The 23,802-nt window shown below is 31.6% G+C and overlaps 1 protein-coding gene and 1 long non-coding RNA gene across 2 annotated transcripts; both read left to right on the forward strand.

Annotated features, from left to right (window-relative positions):
* The first annotated feature begins 1,251 nt into the window (after positions 1–1,251).
* On the forward strand, positions 1,252–6,160 carry LOC128192004 (uncharacterized). Its single transcript, XR_008244488.1, has 3 exons — positions 1,252–3,091; positions 4,750–4,834; positions 5,181–6,160. It is a non-coding gene; the product is annotated as an uncharacterized LOC128192004 (long non-coding RNA).
* An 8,672-nt stretch (positions 6,161–14,832) lies between these two features.
* On the forward strand, positions 14,833–23,723 carry LOC128192002 (uncharacterized). The gene is made up of 7 exons (XM_052864396.1): positions 14,833–14,976; positions 15,382–15,777; positions 16,049–16,182; positions 17,289–17,514; positions 22,308–22,343; positions 23,054–23,141; positions 23,388–23,723. The coding sequence occupies exons 1-7, from the start codon at positions 14,925–14,927 to the stop codon at positions 23,707–23,709; spliced, it is 1,254 nt and encodes a 417-aa protein (XP_052720356.1). The 5' UTR covers positions 14,833–14,924; the 3' UTR covers positions 23,710–23,723.
* The last annotated feature ends 79 nt before the right edge of the window (positions 23,724–23,802 follow it).

Raw genomic sequence — 23,802 nt, forward strand, 5'->3', positions numbered from 1 at the left:
TGAGCGGCTAGGCTAGCTTGTACGATCTTAAACGCAGCTCTGGTAAGAAAAGGAGGAGAGCGTACAATGCCTGTCAAATCTCCCACAGCTAGGATATTTAAAAAACTTGTGTATACCTCATGTACATTTGAAGGTGTACACCAGTATATGTGCAATATAGTTTGTTTTATATATTTTAAACATTATTGATACTTGAAGATTACCAATTTATTCATTTTTTCTCAATCAGGGTTTGGTTATTAATAATCAATGAAAATTCCTTTTTTTTGGATTTTATAATCTTTCACATGCGCATTACATTTATGCTAAATCATGGGATGCTCTTTAGTTTATGTTTCCACAATATCACATATGCATAGATAAACTCTCACAGAAACGATATTGCAAATACGTGGCAATTTTTCAATGAAAATCTGTATATACTCTGTTAATCCAAGGACAAATGGGAGATATCTTTAACTCAATGCATTTGATATGAAAAATCCCGAAAGTTCTGAATGTCACCATGGTGTGTAAATTCGAAGCGGGTAAAAAACGTTGGTGACAAATTGTTAAATTCTTCATTAATATAAATTAAATTTAAGGTATTTACAGCCTCAAAATGATTTGTTATTAATGATTTGACTGTTATTTTCGATGCGGGTTCATTAATTTTCTTCAAAAATCGTTTTGGATTTTTTGCTACATTACGGGTATTTAGGAGGCATTTTAACTGTTGTGAAGGCCTGTCCCGAGACACAGTTACCTTATTCTTGCTAAGCAGAGTGTAGTGAAATTAATAACATTATTGTAGGCTTAAAGCTTGGTTATGTAAATGTAAAGATTACGGCGTGTCGCTGTATCTATTTCGTAAATGTCCGATATCATTTGCAATGTCATCCCGTGCATGCACGGGTCAAAGTCTAGTATAATTATATTAAAAGTAGCTTAAATATAAAAACGTTTCTATCTAATTTTTGAAAACTCTTAAAAATATATTTGATTACTCTCTCCCATCATTCGATGGGAGAGAGTAAATAAAAGAAAGACAACTCTGCGAGACTTAAGAGGTTTTCAAACAGGGGCGAGTATAAAAAATAGATCAATGTTCAAGAATTTGTATTGATTTTTTTTATCAAAAATATAGGTATGTAAATTTAATTTTTTTATATAATGGTAAATGTTGAATATTTTACTGTTCTAGGAAATATTTGTTTCTGTGTACCCCATATCAAGAGTACGAGTATGTAAGATTCACAATGTACCTCTAGGTAGTTGTAATTTTAATGAATGTGCTATAAACGAAAAATAGAAAAAAAAATTTAAAAACTCTTTATGCCCCAAACCTTATATACCTTTGGATTTGAAAAAAAAAGTAGATTGATATTAGTTTTTTTTCTTCCTAAATTATGCCTCCAACTATCAGTACTTTCAATACTTTGTTTGTAGGTGTTAATATAATATGTTTTACGTTGCGACCGTTGGGGCGAACGCAGCATGTGATCAAATGATGAATAATGATAAATCAATACAAATGTGTACCCCATATCAAGAGCATGAGTATGTAAAATTCTCAAAGTACCTCTAGGTAGTTCTATCAGGAATGAATGTGTTATAAACGAAAACAAATTGAAACTCTTTATGTCCCAAACCTTATATACCTTTGGAATTGAAAAAAAAAACCCGTAGATTCATATTAGTTTTATTTCTTCTCAAATTATGCCTATAATATGTTTTACGGTGCGACCGTTGGGGCGAGCGCAGCATATGATCAAAAAATGAATTATCATAAATCAATAAAAATAAAAGTAGCAACATAACGCAAATGATTTTGAATGCAAAATAAAATAAAACATTTTTTTTTTTCATTATTTTTTCTAATTTATGAAAAAAATTTATTTATTGGTAAAATTTATCTCAGACACAATTTTGTTGAATAAATAAGATTTTAACAATATGTTCATTGAAGTTTATTTCCTCTTTTCTTGCAGCAGACATTTTTTAAAACTTACATAAAAAATTACAGACATAGGTCCCCCCCCCCGTTTTTTTTTTAATTTACGTATAAAAAAAAAACTTGCAGATCATATGAAGAGAATGTCGCACCCTCCCCCCCCCCCTCACGGGAGCATGAAATGGAAGTAGAAATAAAGATACCATTGAGCAGCTAAAGATAAAAGGCATATTACATATTCCAATTCCTCACCCCGGATGAGAATTTTTCTGATTTTGAGAATTTGTTTTGTTTTTGCTTATAAGATTTTTGAGTGAGGCTGCCACGTCCCTTTTCAAAAAACGTTCCAGGAAATTAGCGTAAATATAGTGAATAAAATAAATATAAGCATTCATCCTAATGAGAGCAAGTTACAACTGTTTCTTATCTCTAAAGAAATGTCCCCATTCGTTAGCTCTGCATGATTTTGAGAAGATTTTGGTATTTATATTTCTGCAATTTTACAATAACTAGTTAGAGTAATTTCTCCTTATTATTTTGTCAAAGTTTGCGTCGCTCAAGTGTCGTATGTTTCTTTAAAAACTACCCTGAAAAATAAAATACGCGAAATATACTGTTTAATGTACTTAAAAAGCATGATGTTTTTGGAATTACACATTTCCTCTGTTTCTCAAAAGTTTCACTTTGATTCTCGCGAGAATTTAAGGTGAGAACGTCATTTTTGGAACTGCATTGTGGGTCGAAATTTACTGTCTGATCAATGTGTGAATCCATTGTGAAGTCACTCGAAAGGACGATAACTCCGTTAGTCTTAGTCAGCAGTATTTTTACAATGCATATACATAGTCTTTTTTCTATTTTCATCATGTTCACGAGAGAGTGTGAAATGCAAAACCATATCTACAAGGAACTGCTGGTTCGATAAAAACAGAGCATAACTGGTCTGAGTAACTGACGCCAAAAAAATCCGTTGAATCAATGTGGAACTAGTCCGAATTTTCTTTTCACACATGTCTTGCCAGTAGAGCTCGCTTCGTTCGCAATTAATGTGAGTTGTAACAAACTGTATCAATGTAATGATGTACTTTAAATAAATATATAGTTTTCTTTTTCCTTCTATAGTAGAATCTGGGACCAATAACACTCGTGCAGAAGATGGTACGTATCATTGTCAGTACCAAATAATAATAAAATGGTCAATAAGTTTGTTGGGTTTATAGAATTACCCCATTAAAGTACCTCACTACATCTGTAGGCCGGATGCTCAACAAATTAACCATCAGAACTACATAATTTTAAAAGATATATTTATACCCCCCTCAAACGAAGTTTGGGTGGGGTGTATAGGAATCACCTTGTCTATCTGTCCATCTGTCTGTCTGTGAAAAATTCGTGTCCGGTCCATGTCTTTCTAGTGGAGAAACATTTGAATTCCTACTTCACACATATATTCCTTATGACCTGAGGGTGTGTCATGACCTTGACCCAGGGTCACTTGGGCAATGTCACTGGCAGGAAAAATGCAAAATTTCGTCCAGTCCATATCTCTCAAATAGAGAAACATTGGAAGTTTCTACTTCACACAAAGATTGCTTATGACCTGATGTGTGTTGACCTTGACCCAAGGTCATTCGGGCAAGGTCAAGATTACTAACAGGAAAAGTGAAAATTTGTGTCTAGTTTATATCTTTTTTATGTAGAAACATTGGAAGTTCTTTTTTCACCAAAGATTGCTTATGATCTGAAGTTTGACATGAACTTGACCCATGGTCAGTTGGGCAGGTTTAAGGTCATTGTTTATAAAAATACTAAATTCAAGTCTGTACGTGTCATGAACATTGAATGGATGGTAAAATTTGACACAAATCTTACTTAACTTAAATCACATAATCTTAACTATTAGATTATCATACCCGTTTTTTTTAATAAAGCCTGTTCTGGTGCATTTTATCTTTTTCTTTAAATTGTATGGAAAAAAAATTGAAAACAATTCGGGCTCGGTATACAAAAAATTCAAAACTGATAATGGCTGCTTGAAATGTAGATTATCGTTTGATTCCAGTCCTGTTTTTTATCATAAGGATGCATATGTCCTCATGCATTAACAGTTAAGTTGAAATAAAATGGAATTTAAAGAAGAGAAATGGATTTGTGTACTCATATTAGCCTTAACTTTTTTAAAAAATAGAGAAGTTGTTTTCGATAGAACATGGACGGTTGAATAGATAGCATCCATCATTTTCTATTACAGAAAATATTTGAGTTATGATGTTTTTCTTACGGGGGTATCGTTTGTGAGCTAGCCCAGAGTACTTTTAGTTTGTGTAGCTACAATCTGTTGTAAAGTAAAGTTTTACCTTCATATTTAAAGATATTTTATATAACTCTCCTTTTAAAGTAGGTCATTAGAGTCTTTAATTGGCTACGACCATCGAGTCTTTTTAAGATTCTACGGCAAGAGATGGCGATTTAAATATTTTGTTAAAATGTTTTTATTAATGAATTTGGTCAGATATCATGTCTTAATGGTTAAAGTATCGGGTTATGAACTGCAGATCATGAGTTCGAATCCGCCCGGGGCTTTTGTTGATGAGTACTGAACTTCATTTTTGTAAATGATTTTATCCGTAGTTGCATGTATTTTTCGCCTATTTATGTAATATACTTCTTATGCATCACTTTATCTATAATTATAAAGTAATTTTCTGCTGGTTTGAGAAATTATTTCAATATGTAATGAGGCATCTTTATTTTATTTTTTTCAAAGAAAAGTTAGATGTGCCTTGTTGTAATAAATATTTTTTTTTTAAATTAAGAGCAATCTCCTTTCCTGGTTCCTATTTTGTCTGGAAGCGCAGTGTTAATAGTTGTCATTATTTTTGCCATCATTCTAGGGAAGAGGTAATTACGTTATCAAGATACTAAACGGTTTTATTTTTTACTACTAACAGTCTAATGTATGCATAATTATACCTAGTACCCTTAAATGTGGTAAATTGGATTTTAGATACGTAATGAAAATACAACTCTTCCCTTTTGAATAAGCTTTAAAGTTAAATTAAACTACTAAATATTTACTAATATGAGTATAATCAAACTATTTTAAGTTATTACATTTACACCGATTTTAAAACTAATAAGAAGTTTTTGGTACTAGTAAATGAAAAAAGTACTAGTCTTCACATACCTCACCATATTATCAAACATTAAATTGCAGGAAACAAATTATTTTTAATTTTAATTAAAGACGGCATCTTTGTCAACAACAAGTGAACAGAAGTGTTTATGAAGAACATAGAGCTCCAATACCAAATAAGAGTGAAGACCACTACACAGAACTGGACCTCACTGAGGCTCACCAATACATCGAGCTGGATTCAGTACAGGCGGACATATCAACGGTGACAGGTCAATTTGCTTCCAAATCAGATAACCAATACACAGAACCGCATACGATAAACCAACAGCTGGAGATAGACCAAGCAAGGCTTACTCCAGACCATCCATATACCGCACTAGATACAATACAGAATACCCAGACCACCAATATACCAAGCGGAATGCAATAAAAATAAACCAATCAAGGAGAAAAACCAAACTCTCAGCAGTTACCCTTTATTTAATATGTATAAGTGTGTATGATTTTTTTATCTTTCATTCTTTTGAAAATCAACTTGATAGTTTTCGATCATATTGCTAAAATACCTAAAGTATTGCACACAGCGATAGATAGAGACCACATGTATGATGGAAATAACATGACATTGTAGACATAGCGTGCTGGAATGGTCATTTGCTAATGAAAATGTTTTCCTCACATGTTCACATCAACTTATATATGCTATATCCATAGGTTATTATAATTAGTTTTTAGTTTTTGTATCTGATCAAAGATCAAAATTTGAGATAAGGTGTCTCTATCATTTTTAAGCATTTTTCAATATTTTTGAAGTGTGTACCATACGATTTTTGAAAAGAAAAAGATATATAAAACCAACGGAAAATAAGCAAAATTATGTTAACTAACAAATAAAATCTTAACATTAAATATTATAGTTCTACCAACAATATTTCAGTGGAAAACAAAATCTGAAAAATTTAGTCCGAATTTCCTCAGTTTTGCTAAACGTCAAACTTTGTCAGAGCCTAATTCCATAATCAAGTAAATACAAATATTGTTATGTCAATAATAATTCATTTCATAAATATTTTTTGTATTTAAAACAAGTTTTGCTCATAAAATTTAACTTTTAACAATCCGGATTTGAGAACTAAAACCCTGAGTAAACAACGTCTTTAATGTAATATGTAAGTCTTTGATTAATAAAAAATATTACTAATTAAAAATACAAAGGTCTGGCCAAACACAATATTTGGTATATATTTAGGTTTTTATTTCACATTTAAATATTTAAATATTTCATTTGAGTGCGAAAAACTCGCAAAATATATTAGAAATATATGTTTTTGCGTGCATATTTTTTTTAAATTAATTTACGTTATTGAATTAATAATACATAGTATAGAAATAATGATTTATATATAATATTAATAGTGAATATTTGAAAGAGTAAAGATATACAGCAAAAGATCATGGTCGTTATTTTTTTTTATGAGTCTGACGTCATAGCATCCATCACGAAATGTCCTTTTCCAAAATCAGTGACCACTGATGGTTCTCTCATGTACGCCGATGTCTGTAAGCATAACAGGTCACCTACATTATATAAGATAAAGTATTTTTACCTCATCAATTGAAAACAATTATTATCAATTTTATTAAGCAGTGCTTGAGCGTTCTGCGTGAAGAAACAAAAAAAAGTATTCTTGACTTATGAATACATTAGAATTTTATCAGAAAGGGTTACATCAGGATTTACATTCTTGACAATATTTTATTTACATCCCATTACTAGCATATTTTTAACTATTTTACAAATGATAAACCCGATTAAAAAAAGAAAACTTGTTTAATTTGTCAAACATCTGCATCGATGCATGTCTAACATTTGTCCACTTGTTACTTGCATTATATATGATTACCCACATGACTTAACAGAGAGAAATTTTTTCTAACATTGTTTTTCTAACTTTAAACACAAATGTTTCTAATTTTGAAGATAGACTATAACTACAAGGTACTTTCCATCAGCATAGTTAACTTTGAAACTGAAAATAACTTTAAATAGAACCACACAATCCAAATTTGAAGAACAATAACATTCTACGGTAGGATGTTGTACACTGCCAAACAGACCAAATGGAGTTTAAAAGATTAATTCGTTTAACTTTATTAATCTTAATTTTAGTCAACCAGGCAGATGAGTTATTTTGTGTTAAGTTCGGGGTTTTTTTCACTCTCAAGGTACATATTATGACAACTAAGGAGCTTCTTTTAAAAATGTACCGAAAATGGTAAAACTTTGGACTTCCGAATGTTTCACGAATTTTCAGTTTCAGACTTGATGAGAAAAATATCTCATTCTATTTGCTAGACCATATTGTTACTAACAAACCTACAGAATGCATTTCTTGCTTATTTCGAAAGTATGTAAATAAGGGTTGGAAAAACCAGTTGGTTCGAAAAGAAAATTTTATTTTAAAATATTTACAAAATGATACATGGAGAGAATGGAAAAGCAATATGTCTTTGTTTTCAATTTCCCTAGCCAAAAATAGCATATCCCTAATCAAACTTTTGAATGGATTTTGCGTTTCGTTCACAAAATCTGATTCCAATTTATAAAAAGCGTTTGCTTGCCACGTTTTTCCCAGCTAATTTGTTTCTCTCTGTTTTCTTGATAAGACCTTTACTATTAAATAATGCATCGGAAAGCATCGGAAAGCAATTTTAAGTAGCAAATATACATATATAAATTTATTCTTAGGTCAAAAATTTGGATGTTTCTATGGATCGTGTAGGTTTCTGTCTTGTCGTGTATGTATAAATTACAATCGACAATTGTTCAAAATAGTGGAAAAGTACTAAGTGCATGTAAATACATCCAACTAAAAGTAAGCAAGAAACAAATACTAGTGCACATACAAAGAAATTTGATTTTAAATATCTATTTTGTATATGCTGATATTTTATGACTGGTTTTGTAGCAAACTAACCATTTAGTTGTATGTCTTTCATATAAATATAAAGCTTTTCTTCCATTCTACGGAAGAATGTAAAACCACAATACTCAGACAGCAGATGGTAAGCATTATTCCCATCATTGCCAGTGGTCAAATACCCGAAAATAAAATTGTCAGTAATTTTTTTCTTCTGGTTTATCAGACAACCTCATTGAGTTTGTTTGCATATATTCTAATTCTCTTTTTTATTTTTTAAGAAAACGGTTGTTGTGTCTTGCTGTATCATCAATATTTCCTTTTCTTTTTCAAATCAAGCGCAATCTTCGTTTCTGATTCCTTTCTTATCTGGAAACGTTGTTTGAATGTGTGTTAATATATTTGCGATCATTCTTGCAATGATTTTAATGTAATTATTATATCATTTTATTTCAACAAAATAGGTATAACTTTAGCTAGCATGAGCTGAAAGCTCATTTGGGCTTTATCTGATTACTTTTTGTCCGTTGTCAGTCTGTCCTCTATTTGTTTGTCTGCTGTCTGTCGATAAACTTACATTTTTTACTTCTTCTCCAGCCCATTCCACTTTCAACCAAACTTAGTACATAGCATATTTAGTTGAAGGGAATTCAACTTTTTAAAATAAAGGGTCACAACCCCTTTCAACGAGAGAAAATTAGACATTATTGAAAATTTCTTGGTATTTTTCAAATATGAATTAGGAATAAAGAAAGATATTTTTAAAAATTCCTGCTAAAGGATAATTGGTTAGGATTGCCCTAACTAATGGACAGTGATAATTCAAGTTGTTTCAAATTATGATTTCTGGAGGTAGGGTGAGGCCAAAGCGGGGGGTTAAATTTTTACATAGGAATATATAGAGAAAATTTTTACAAATTTTCTTTTCAAAAGGCAATTGGCAAAAAAAATTGTAATTTGTGTGGAAGTATCCCCAGTTTTTGATGAGTGGTTTCAAATTATGATCATCGGGTTACGATTGGACTTCAATTAGGGTTAAATTTTTACGTAGAGATTATAATTATAAAGAAAAACCAATGTGATATGACTATGAAATCACCCTGTTACAAAAGAGGCAAAGCCGTTTTCTACTAGCATCTGTACATGTTATACTACATTATCCAAATTGTTTGTTTATGACCATAAAATAAAAACAAGAGATAAAAGATAGACCACTTCTCATATTATACATAAACAACTTCATCACAGAAAACAACGAAGACCGTGCAACTGCAACTGATCCATCCGTTATAAATTGGGTGGTTTTATCATCCATTTTTTATATAGGAGGTTAGGTGGTTTTGTTTTTATTTAAATGGATGATAACAAAGAATAGATTTGACATTATATGAAACCATCAATTTATGTAATTAATATTACAATTTTTTTAAGTCTTGTAATAATTATCTGATTTTGAAACTAAAAAGATCAAATGCGAAGCTCAAGAATTAATGACTCTAGTACTATTTCCATTTTCTAAGAAAAAATATATATGTTTTTTGAGTTATTATTAAATGCATTTAATAACTAATCTTAATATAGTCTAATAAAGTCGCCTATTAATCAAAGGCGTACCATTCCAGCTGTTGAGCTGAGTTTAGTACGCTTTATATCAGACACATCATGCTGTCACCCTCAGTATCAACTAATGTAGCATAACGTTGACACAATAGGTGTACAGTTTAACCTTAATCGGCCTTATTTCGAAATTCCAAAATACTTTGTGTTCAGATTATAGGTATCAACTAGAATGTGGAACTGCAAAGAAATTAATTTTGTTTCAGAACGTTACGTCTGTTTCGCCTGGTTGAATACATGAAAATACCTAGATAACTATGTTCAGAAATTCTGTGAGGTTACTTAAAAACTTCCGAAAGATGATTTTTATTCTATAAATTCGTATAATTTGGACTATATATGATAAGGGCCTAAAATGGCCCCCTAAAATGAACATCATCAATTTACTATCATTCTTTGTTTTCTTAGTACAGATATGTATGTGATGTGTTTACATAATAATCATTTTGGTTCAAGTGCCCACAATTTAGAAATATGACATTGTAAAGACAACCTTTTCCCGCCATTTTTGCATTTTTAGCGTAAAACAGCTTGTTTTCAAGCAGTTTTTCCTTTCGAAAACATAGAGCGCATTCTTGAACAAATAAAATATTTTAATCAGAGATGTATCTAGCCAAGACTGATCAGTGACAAAAAAAAATTCCTTGTTCAAGCATGCGCTCTATATTTCCCATTCGTAAATAGATAAGAAAAATGTCAATTTTTGGCTGATTTTGATTGAATTATAGAAATGGCGTCACTTCTGACGTCATATACTGCCAGTGAGTGCAAATAAATCAAATAAATAGATGAAAAATATATTTTATATCAACTCTTCTAAAAAATAAGTTAACATTTTCTTGTACCCAAAACACTTAAAAAATGGCGAATTATGGGGGCCAAATTGAACTCTTATCATATATAGTTCTTTGTTCTCGTTTTCTTCTCCAGGTAAAAAAAGTCATATCAAAGAGAAATTTTTTATTCTTCAATAAATTGATTTCAACTGTTATTCACTGAAAACTATGCATAGCCAGGACAGGATCCTACTACCAGGCTATATTGAAAATATGCAATTGTTCTTGCGTGAAATTGTCTATAATTTATATTTCGATCTTAAGAATATATCAACGATGATTTCATTAATTTCTAAACTTTATCAGCCTACGCTTCTCAAACGGACTTGGACACGATTTGAGCTCAAAATTTTAATTTTTCCAGGTTTAATGTTCGGAAAAGTTATTATTGGTATTTGAAATGCTTTGTCAAAAATTGAAAGTCAAACATTGAGTTATAATTAAGCAAGATACAGAGTTTGACATTCTTTGTTTTGTAAACAAAGCTCGAGCCTTGTTAATGTTAAGATATGTGGTTTATTGTTACAGGATTCAAATAAATGTTGCTTTCTTCAGTTGATAATATTAGTATTTATGAGCACAAATCAGTTTACATTGTTTGTCACGAGTCATTTTGTCAAAGAAATGGTAACTCCATACTTTACATTATTTGTAAACAAATATAAGACTCGAGCTTTGTTTAGATAACAATGAATTCCTACCTCTGTATCTCACTTATAACTTCACTTCTAACATTCAAGATTTAGTCAAATGTTCAAAATGCGCAACTTAACCAATTTATACATAAACATTAAAAAAAACCAGTTTGAACTAAAATCGTGTCGAGGTCATTTTAAAGAAAAAACAGAATGACATGATGATCCGGGTTGTATGTATAATTGTAAGTATGATTGTTGCTGATATGTCTGGTACTTTAACTACAATATTTATAAAGTTAAAGGAACACGACGATTAAATAACCTTTTGTTTGGATTTGTTTACGATATTTAATCGCGCATTGATGTTTAGACTTAACGCGTCCAAATAAAGAGATTAAACGACATGTTCCGATCTTAATGAAAAATCAGAGACTGTATTGTGTTAGCGGTCCTTTAACTCCAGAGATAGACAGGCCCACACCCATTTTACCCAATCTGGGACTAATCTTGGTGACTGTGCCAAGGTACTGCGTGACATTTAGGTGCGACGTACCAACTTGACAGGTAAATGTGACTTACAAATCAATCTGAGCTTCAGAATATTCAAGTCTATTCTATATAAAGGTAGAAAAATAGTAGAGAATTGCAGTCTAAGGAAAGTAACATTTATTTGGAGGTCCGTGTTGCTCTGCTTTGAATTTAAATTTCGTTTTATGGATTTTTGAGATGGTAGACGGTTTGTTATTGTCATTTTTTCATATCAAAGATCAGACTTTCTTGAATAAAGTAAACTTAATAATAATAATACTGTAAAAGACGCTTAAGCAGCTTATGCCTCTCATTATCTTAATATATGTATACAGCTTTAAGTATGGCTGTCAATAAGAACAAAAAAAATGGACAGCATACAAAATGCTTGTCTAGCACCTAATTAATAAATCATAACGTTAACATTATTTCTGTTTTGCTGATCTTTGACTTGTCTTATGCATTCCATTAATAAGACTTTTTTTCTTTTTCGATGTCAGAACAATCTTCATTTCTGGTCCCTTTTCTGGCCGGAAGTGTGGTTGGATTAGCTGTCTTTTCTATATCCATCATTTAACTCATCATATTAAGGTATATGTAATTAATTAAAGATAGAATATGTAACTGTCAACAATGGTATTTTTGTTTGTTTGTTTGAAATGACGCTCTTCCTGCTCATGCTTTGCATTTCCCATACAAATGCATATTACGAAAAACACACTACTCTTTACTTTTGATTTATTTTAAAATTGAACACGTATATAGCCGACGTCACACAAGTACATGAACAATTCGATTTTGTTACACCCGATTGCACACCTGAAACTCGTGGCCAACGTGTTGTATTCCTTTCCTGGTCTTTAATTTTTATGCATTTATTTCTTATTTTATGTGGATATTTTGTTTGTCATTGATGCATTGATATGTTAATTAGATGTAAGTGTTCTCCTGGTTTGAAAAAACTGCTCGACCGAATAACACAGGAAGAAAAGATGTACGTCTACATAGGTGAGACTTCTACAGCGAAGTATTTTGAAAAGGTCTGGGGCATATATATAGGGTTGTGATTGCGGTGATAAAAGAGAAACATGATGGACACTACCTATTTACAAGCGGTGTTCAGATTGAACCATATTATTAACATAGTTTTATTTTATAACATAAACATTTTACTAAAAGTGTACCAAAAAAAATGCTGAATAGTTTTTACATATACTTAATATAAACACACACACAGAATTTTTACAACTTAGTGGAGGTGTGATACTTCATGTAATACATGCACACGATAAGAGAATTTTTGTACGAATGTGATACACCATACTTCAAAAATAGACTATAATGACTTTTTAAAGTCTTGTACACAGGTAAAATTGCAACATTTGTTCAATAAGCTACAATGATAGAAATAAAAACTAAAATTTTAAAACATATATTAATATGGTAACAATCCAGATTTGTCCAAAAATAGCGTATACAAGTCGCACCATTTTTTTTACTGTAAACTCATTAAAATTCATATAGGATAATTTTTGTGGGTTGCTCAATTTTTACAGGACATTTCCAAGACATTTATGGAAATAAAACGTAAATGTTATCGTGAACGATGCGAAGAGTTTAGTAGCAACGTAAAGAATGAAATTTAGACAAGTACAATTCTTGACATTCCTTATCTAAACGAGCTGAACCTTACAAATATCTCATTTTAAATAGACGTTATCACCATTATCAAATAAATGATAGAAACTGCTAATCAAATGCATGATAATGCAGAACACTATACGGATCAGGGCCACGTAGTAGACCGCCTATTTACAGAGCTTAATACAGCTAACCAACCAAGTGAGACAGACCAATCAGTTCTCGGCTCAGACCATCATTATTTTCAGATTGAAGGGATTGAGATGACTTCTACCACAAAAACTGAGATGAGCACGATGACCAAACGGAAGGAGAAAGACTAAGCATGTCCCACAACAGAGCCACATTATACCGAGTTGCACACGATACTGATGATTCAAAGTATATCCAGATGAACACTATGAATCTAAACCGGTGAACAGAGAAAAACCAGAGACAAATTTGGTTCACGTCTTGTCTGTTTATCGTTTCTAGCTGTTTATAATACACGCGCTGATTTGATTTTTTCTTTACTGATATGTTAAACAAACATTTATTGACAATTTTCTTATTTTCTTGTGCACACATTTTATTTAATAAATTAGGATTGTATAAATTTCTGAAAACGTTCCTCGTGATATATATGTGTAATATCTAAAGGTTATAATAACATGTCCGTACATTTGTTTGAGAATGAAATATATTATTAAGTGACTGAAACTGAGCTTCATGGTAATTTAAGTTCCAACATAATTCACAGAACACAGCGGCAGTCACTTCCAATAAAAAGTTGATGAATCTCACAAACCATTTTAAAACTACAATCATTGCAATACTTGATAGATAACGGAAACGGTGGAAACATGTTTAGGTGTTGAAAAATACGACTTATTTTTGTAGACTTTGCCACTAAATCGTGTCTTCATGCAAGATTTAAATGTAAATTTAATTAGTACTTTATTTATATTCAATAAGTATGATTCTCTCCTTAATACGAAAATTGATTATAATTCACAGCTCTTTAAAAACCAACAGGACTGAAATCTACACAACCCAGTTCTAATTAGTTTATTGATCGGTCGAAACATTCGGCAACCTAGGAATAATCTCGGTTTTCGAAATTATCATGATAATGCCATACTCATTTTTTAATAAATAATAATTAGCTTTATCTTTCATTTTGATTATGATTTAGATAAGTGTCCCCTCTTCTTATGCTATCAATAATTGTGTCAAAAGATAGCTGAAAACTATACAATAACAAATGTTCATCGATGATTCAGACGGGCTATGAAGATAGATATCATTGCAGAAAATATAACAGTAGCGACATTGAAAAAATAATTTATAACCAGTTGAAATGGGTTATGTATTTTTCTTTCAATGTTGCTGCTTTTATCTATATCTCAAATGAATTACCTTATTGTTTAAATAACTGCAACATATACATTCTGTTTCATTTCTTGTGACATGCGACTTATTTATGTCAATATACAAGATGACGATGTTACGATGCGTCTTCTTTATGTTTTCAAGTAAGTTAAGTGTTCCGTGCGATTATTCAAAAGATAAATAAGTCAACATAAAAGTGTTGTTTTACTTGTTGAAGGCCAAATCTTTCCTAAACACCTTTCATTGTCATGTTTTTTATAAAGTAGAGAACCAGGAAGTATTATCGTGAAATTGATAAACATGAAGCTTTTCGTGGTGTGTGCAGTACTGCTGTGTACTTCTAGTTCACTGGGTAAGTACTCAGTTCTTCACAGTTTTTCAAAACAAAACCAGTAATTAAATACCATATTTAATATCTTAACAGACAAAATACATACTATAATGAAATAGGAATACAAAAAGTTGTTACTGTTTACATGACGTTTTACCTATATGTTTTCAAAAATAGATTTAGATAAAAGGTGTACTTGTTCCTTACATAGTTGTGTTCAGGAGGATTGTTAGGCGTAAATTAAGACAATTTGATATCAAATTAACATGGTTATCTTCCAAAATGTTTGGTTAATCGATATATTTAATAAAAGATGATACTATTATAATACCCATACAGTAAGTATATATAAAGTTATGATTAAAACATCATATCGTTAACCTGTCACTATCTGTCAATATATAATTTTTTTATTTACATCTTCAGCATTTGCACAAAACATTCAGATACAAGCTCTCCCCCAGACGATTACATACAGAGAGAATGATTTTATAATTGTGTGTTCCATCACTAACCCTTCAAAACTCAGTTCAGTGTTCGTCATACAGCTACTGAAGAACTCTAGTACAACATTTGAGCCTGTAGTGTCAGTAACTACTGGACAAACACCACTAGTGGAATGGAAGGACTCTACATTACAATACCGAGCCTTTGCCAAAGGGAATGTAGACTCTCCAAGCAGCGCAAAACTGAGATTAACAATAGACAAAGCCAGAGTGCAGTGTCCCACTGACTTCAAGATGTACATGTGTAAAATGTCAGGCTATGCTTCGTCTGGGCTAGTCACACAGGAGACAGGTTCCATCGTACTATCTTATATTGGTAAATACTTTCTTGAGGTTGACACTTTTATTTGTCATTTAAAACTACAACAATATGAGTACAAACATAAAACATCTTAGAAAATTTGAAAAGAGGATACATAATTAGTAATGATATTAATAATTGTTCAATTTCAATGTTTGAATATATCCATTTTTTGTGAACATAAAACATATTGGTTTCAGCAATGTCCTTTCATTGTAATGGTAATGAAACATCAACAGCAAATGCCAAACAAAATTAATAACGAGTTTCTTGACGTGCGTTTCAGTCAAGCCAACTGTAATTGAGATGCCACGGGTAAGAGTCCTAAATGAGAACTTTGATACTCAAGATAGGCAGTTCCCTGTTGGAACCGCGATGCAGTTAACCTGTCAAGGAGAGGTTGGAAGTGACGCAAGCCAAGTAAGTATTTTATGTTTGCCGAAAAGTAACATATATGCCCCCTCAGATTAAACGGGCGCAGTCACGATTTTGGTCAATCGAATTTTCCGTATTTTATTGCTGACAAGGTTTTTATAAATCATTTCAAATTTCCAACCAAAATTTAAGTGCCATTCGTGGAGTTATTAGCAATATAGAGAGTTCGCAAAATTTTGTTATGAAAACAAGGCTTGAACCATGTTTTTTATTTGGGTTTATTTTGGTTCAATATACATGTAAAGGTTGTTTTTTTTCTGCTTATTCCTTTTGAACATCCATATTCAGTTCTTAGCGTTTTTCTCATTAGTGTTAGTCAAAATCTTAGATTTTTTATTTCTAATATTCAAAATGTAAATCAAAAAATTAACTGTGTTTTGTTTACATAACACAGACTCGTGAGCTCTGTATCTCGCTTATTACTCGACGACTGACAGCTATTTGAAATTATTAACTAAATTTATAGTAACAATATATGAAAACGTATAAAAATAGCTTGACACATCATCAAAATCAAAATATTTAGTTTGTTCTTTGATGGGTTTTTTCCTTGAATCTTCAAGACTTGCAAAAACAGGCCAAAATTACATCCTAGTAAAATAGCTATACGGTAGATTATGCAGCTATGCAAGAGACTAAAAACTCTAAATATTGGAGAGCATGGTCGTAATGTCAACATTCATAAAATTCCAAAAAACATAATAAAGATTTTTTAAATGAAAATTTTATGTGTGATTTTTTTAGAATATTACCCAGTTCAATTTGTGTCTTACCTACCAATTGCGACATTTTGTCGGCGAAGAAAACATCTTAACAAAATCACAGACAAATAAAGCATAACTCAAGGTCAGCCTTTATAATCATAAGATATAGTAAAAAAAGATATGCATTTTGACATATAAGGATAATTAGCTCTGACCACTTTGTCGAATTTGAACACCAAAATTCAAAGTTTGCCGTAAACCCGTCAAGGGGTTTGTACAAATGTATTTTGAATCTTTTATTTTGAGTCTCGAATCTTGAATGAGCCTTCTGCACTTTCGCAGGTTTTCTGGAGATTGATAAAGTAAATGTATCTTCTGTTATTTCAGACCATCAGATGGTGTGCCCAAAGAGCCGGTGAATTTATTTTCACAGGATTGCCCCAGACCCCGATCTTCTCCGAGGTTTCTCAATCAGGCTGTATGTTCATAAGGTCCAGTACCATCACATACAACCTGACCAGTGAAGATACGTTCACAAAGTTCTTATGCGAGGCAGGAGATACCGGTTTGTGTGGGACGGGGACCGCAATACAATATGTCAACATCACTATAGGTTAGCTATTAGAATTCTTTTACGACAGCTTTGTATTCTTATTGGAGGTTCTAAGAACTTCTTTTGGGCTGTTTCATTTCATTTATTTAACTTAATTTCAAGCTAGTCTAGCCGCTACGTATATATTCGTACTCTAAATATTATATGCTAAGCAACAAGATTGACACCTTAGTTACCACTTTGTAACAAAGTTAAATCCTTTTCCATGCCATTCAGGCACATAGGGCCGGTGCTTATCCCCGGTTGCCGTGTTGCTAAGCGGATAAGAATCATTGACTAGATGGAACACTAGTCCATGGCAGGTAAACCCCCAGCGTAAGCCGGTACCTATGCCGGGTGGACTGAGACAATGTAGATAAAGTGCCTTGTCTATGTGCACAACACACATCAGGTGACTAAAGCGGTGTTTGAACCAGCGACCTTCCGGTTACTGGCCTAACGCCCATAACCACTGACTCATGTGCTCAACACTTTCTAACAACCATGAAATCTATTTACTGAGTGATATTTTGTTCATCCTTTAAGTTATAATGAATTTTAACATGTATCTTCCGTTTGAACTGTCGATATAATTAGTCTTTTGTTGTATATTTTCAACTTCAAATTTGGGACCTAGAGGCGAACTTAGCGGTCCGTTCAATAGAACTAGATTTCTAAGACCGAGCGGCTAAGCTAGCTGCTACGATCTTGAACGCAGCTCAGGTAAGAAAATTTGACAGTAATTTCCAGAACGGGGTAACAGAACTCGAGATGACAGGACGAGTTCATCATGCTTCGTAGACAGATAACTTCGATCGGCAATCCATGGTTAATTTTTTTTTTAAATTCATTAATAAAATAGACTAACTTCATGCGATTTTAATTTTGAAGGAAAGAACTCCCGCGGGGAGACTTTATTCTCCCGCTCTTGCTATATTACTTCTCCCCCCCCCCCCCTCCCTACCCCCTCAACTGTTGCTTTTTAACATGATTATTCAAAACCATTGCCTTAATATGTGATCATGATTATTTGTCTATGGAGCTTTAATAAATCAAATACAGCCATTTGCAATCTTTGTATTGCTTTTTTCGTTAACTTTACATTTTACGATTACTTCCGTTTTGGCTATAAACAGTAAAGGGTTTATTACTCAAGGGCCTGATATAAGGATAAGGAAAAGCTTTAAAGGTAAACAAATATATCAAACATCCAGATTTCGCTCTTTAACACGAAAGTAAACAACACAGTTGTCACTTGGCAGATATAGTAGATTACCCTAGCTACGTTCAGTAAAGCGTGATTAATCCTGGCTGGTTGCCGCTGTTGATAAATTTCAAAACGATTTGGGAAGTCAGAATGATTTACAAGCTGATAAGACTGTTGCACTTGAAAATGTGTTTTAAAAACATGTGACAGGGTTGTGTTATAACATAAACATATTACTTCACAATGATCAATAGGCATGTGCATTAAAATCTTATGACATAATGCAAACAATAGGCATGATATCTTTGAAACTGGCATTATATAAATTTTAATTTAATGACAATTCAAAATTAATATCAAAAATAAATTCATGTGTTTATTGTGTCAGAATTGCTGGTCAAATATTTTTTTTAACATTGAAAAGTGACACCACTTGCTCCTTACTTTGTACATAACAAATACGTAAAAATATAATAATAATTATAACTAGAGTAAAGCTCGTTGCAAAGCAACGAATGGGTCTTTAGTTTAAAGTAAAGCTAAAGGTTCCAGTAAGAGCTCATTTCGAAAATCAATAACAAGTGTAATTGAAACCCAAAGATAAACAATCTAAAGCTTCTTGGTACGACGTAATAAAATACGAATTATTTTTGGTACAAATTAAGAGATAATAAAAAATATTAGAAATTTCAAGAGCGACTGAACAGAAAATTATCCGAAAATGTTCAGGAACGACTTGACAATTATCAAATTATTGGTTATAAAAGGATAAAAATTACCGGAAAAATCTAATTTTTAATCCTAATATCTCTGTAATGCATCGTCTGATTTGAGAACGGATTTTAAATTCAGCTGAAATTTTTTTTTTAATATTTTTGCTTCTTTGATTAATAACATTTTATAGCTCAGGAAAAAGTTTTTTATACGAAGAATGTATACCCCTTCTGAACCTTAATTTGAGGGGTAAGTCTCTTCTTATTAATATCAAATAGAAAGGCTTGTTAATATAAACATGTTTTGTTCAACAAGTGTTCAAGAATTGTTGACCGTTCTAGAGATATCCAAACAACTGTATTACCGCAGCCGATCCTTAAAATTTTTGCTGGGCCTCCAATAAACCAGTAAACAAATTAAAGTATAGCATATCGTTAAAAACACTATATGTGATCAGATATGTCATCAAAGTCTTGGACTTCTGACCCTTGAAACCCCTAATTTCGTACCATATGATATAATTTTGATAACAACCTTCTGCTCAGTAAGGTTTTTTTAATAAAAAGTTTTAGAGCCCTCTTGGTCCCTAATTTGAGGGGCTTGACTCTTTTTCTTGGTGTCAAATGAAAGGTCTTGTTTTTTGTTATTTTGTTCATTTAAGGACTATATATGATATGGACCTAAAACGGCCCTTTAAAATGAACATCATTTTACTGTATTTCGTCGTTTTCTATGTACGGTTATATGTATAGTTTTTACATAATGTTCGTTTTGATTCACTGCCCACAATTTAGAAATATGACAGCGTAAAGACAGCATTTTCCCGCCATTTTTGCATTTTAATCAGAGATGTATCTAGCCAAGGCTAACTAGTGACCAAATAATTGTCCTTGTTCAAGCACGCGCTCTATATTTCCCATTCATAAAAAGATAAGAAAAATGTCAATTTTTGACTGATTTTGATTGAATTATAGAAATAGCGTCTCTTCTGACGTATGTACTGCCAGTGAGTTGAAATAAATCAAATAAATAGATGAAAATTATATCTTACATCAACTCTTCTAAAATATAACATAACATTTTATTGTTATTAAAAATGGCGAATTATGGGGGCCAAATTTAACTCATATCATATATAGTTCTTTTCAAGAATATTGCTGACAGGTCTTAAGATATCTTAACAACTGTGTTTTAGGGACCGACCCTAAACTCCTTACAGCGGCCACCATAAAATATTTTTGGATAGCAGATTGTTAAGAACATTATGGTGATCAACTTTTCTTTTTCATTGCTTTTCAATATATTTCTTATTTCTTAGATATTAATAATCTAAGTTTTGGACTTGTTGTCCCTTGAAACCCATAATTACGTAACATATGATTTTTGTATTGTACTGTATAGAGAAACAGCTGTACAATGAACATTTTTGCATATATCGTGTAATTAATAACAAATTATTCCTTAGTTAAGAATTATAATTGACTACATTAAAGCTCTCTTGGTCCCTAATTTGAGAAAACATTCACTCTGAATAAACTCCATGTAAATCTGAACAACTTTTTCGTTACATATTTCAACGAAATTATTACACTTTAAAAACAGTGCAGAAAATGTACGAAAATTTTGTGAAAAAAATTGGTGCCAATTTTAGCATGAGAGAGCTCAGACGCCTTGCACATTTTTAATATATATGTATATATATTATATTATATATATATATTATATTATATATATATATAGAGAGAGAGAGAGAGAGAGAGAGAGAGAGAGCATCTCGAGACATTCATCTATTATCCATGAAATTTTCAGGTTTCTATCACAATTAGTTTTGAAGAAGAAACGTGGACAAAATGGTCCCTAGATAATAACTTGGTCATTAAACAGGAAGTGTCGTCATCAGTCAAAAATTGTACAATATTTAGTACGTTTTAAGTTCTATCAGTCCTGTAATTTTCATGCAAATCGGTCTAGGAATTTTCTAAAGACAGCAACACAAGCTGTATCAATTTTAAAGAAGGTATCATAGATATAAATAAATAAATTTAATTAAAACTGGATGCAATAAATTATATTTTTTAAAAAAATCACTTTTTACATTGGGAGAATGGGAGAATGTCGTTTACGCAAAATCTCTTCAATAGTCAAATTTGAAAAGGGGGGGGGGGCTCACCCACTCTGTAGATTTTTATGATTAACTGGCATGCGCATATATTGTATCAGTCAAACAAATTCGAATGCCATACTATAAATGAGACATTACATTTACAAGATCACTATAATATTAAAAGTAGCTTAATTAAATGTATGTATTTTTTTTAAACTCTTAAAAAATATATTTGATCACTCTCCCTCATTGAATCATACATTCTGCAAAATAAAAAAAGAAGAAAGATGAAAGAAAAAAAAGACAATTCTGCGAGATTGAGATTACTTTAAGGGTTTTCAAACAGGGGCAAAGATCAAAAATATATCTTCAAGATTTGTATTCATTATTTTATCTTGAATATAGGTACGTAAATCGAATAATTAGTTATCATGGTAAATGTTAAAATTTTAACTGTTCTAGAAAATATTTGTTTCTGTGTATTCCATATCAAGAGCACGCGTATGTAAAATTCTAGAAGTAGTTCAAGGTAGGTCCAATCTTAATAAAATGTGTTAAAAACGTAAATACGATTGAAAGTCTTTATGCCCAAACCCTTTATAGCTTGGGATTTGAAAAAATAGATTCATATAAATTTTATTTCTTCCTTAATTATGCCTGCGTCTAACAGTACTTTCAGTAGTTTGATTATAGGTGTTCATATATTAATGCGAATGGTTTTGTAGCAAACTGTACCATTGTAGTGGTGAACTTTAAATAAATATATCGTTTTCTTTTTCCCTTCTACAGAAGTATCTGGAACCACCAACTCTCGTGCAGTAGATGGTACGTATTATTGTCAGGGGGTCAAGTCACAGAAAAGAAAATGGTCAACAAGATTTTTTTTTATTCAATTACCCCATTAAAGTACCTCACTACATCTGGAGGCTGGATAGTCAACAAATTAACCATCAACATAATATTTTAAAAGAATTTGAGTTGTATTTTTCAGAATTTTATTGCATATCATATTCTTTATAATATACTTTTTTAGCTACAGACTGTTATTTAGTAAAGAAAAAATACGTATTTTTTACCTTTAAATTTAAACATCTTTTAAAGAACTCTCTTTTTAAAGGAGGTCAATAGAGTCTTAAAATGGCTCCGACTATCGAGTTCTCTTAAGATTCTACGGCACAAAATGGCGATTTAAATGTTTTGTTTAAAATTTTGTATCAATGAATTCGGTTATATATCATCATGGCTCAATGGTTAAGGTATCGGGCTCATGAGTTCGTAAGTTCGAATCTATGGGACCTTTGTTCGTGTTTACTGAATTTAATTTTTGAAAATCATGTTTTTTATACAAAATTACTAATATTTTTCGCCTATTTGTTTAATATACTTCTTATGCATCATGTTATCAACAATTATCAAGTAATATAGCTGATTTGAGAAGTTGTTTTAATATGTAATGAGCCATAATTATGTTTTTATTCAAAGAAACGTTAGTTGTGTTTGGTTGTATTAAAAAAAAATTTCTTTTTCAAATCAAGTGCAATCTTCTATTCTGGTTCCTTTTTTGTCTGGAAGCACAGTTGGAACAGTTGTCGTTTTTACGATTATTCTAGCCATTATTTGGAGGTATACGTAATAAAAATACAACTTATTTCCTATTGAATAAGCTTAAAGTCAGTTTAAGCCAGTAAACATTTACTAATATGAGTATAATCAAATTAATTTGTAATTATCACATTCACATCGATTTTAAAACTATTTATTAGTTTTTGATATATCGTAAATCAAATGAAAGTACTAGTCTTGACATTCCTCACCATATTACAAAACATTAATTAGCATGAAACAAATTATTCTCAATTTTAATTAAAGGCGGTATCTTCGTCAACAACAAATGAACGAAAGAGTTTATCAAAATCATAATGGTAGAGGTCGAATATCAAATAAAAGTGAAGACCACTACACAAAACCGGGTCCCACTGAGGATCACCTGTATACAGAGCTAAATTCCATATCAACGGTGGCAGGTCAGTTCGCTTACACCCCAGATAACCAATACACCGAGCTGCATACGATAAACCGACAGCTGGAGATAGACCAAGCAAGCCTTACCCCAGACCACCAATATACTTCAATAAATGCAATTCAGAATACCCAGACCACCAATATTCCAAGATTAATACAATACAAATAAACCAATCAAGGAGAAAATCAAAACACAGCAGTAACTCTTTGTTATATTAATGTGTTTATGTGTGTTTGATTTTTTTTATCTCTCATCCTATGG

Source organism: Crassostrea angulata, chromosome 7 (genome assembly GCF_025612915.1).
Source record: "Crassostrea angulata isolate pt1a10 chromosome 7, ASM2561291v2, whole genome shotgun sequence".
Taxonomy (NCBI): Eukaryota; Metazoa; Mollusca; class Bivalvia; order Ostreida; family Ostreidae; genus Magallana; species Magallana angulata.

What these genes read in the sequence shown, in the direction of transcription:
- LOC128192002 (XM_052864396.1), top strand. Translation starts at nt 14,925, where the DNA reads ATGAAGCTTTTCGTGGTGTGTGCAGTACTGCTGTGTACTTCTAGTTCA. An exon ending in CAACTCTCGTGCAGTAGATG is followed by an intron (nt 22,344 to 23,053) that starts GTACGTATTATT and finishes TTTCAAATCAAG; the next exon opens with TGCAATCTTCTATTCTGGTT. An exon ending in ATTCTAGCCATTATTTGGAG is followed by an intron (nt 23,142 to 23,387) that starts GTATACGTAATA and finishes TTTTAATTAAAG; the next exon opens with GCGGTATCTTCGTCAACAAC.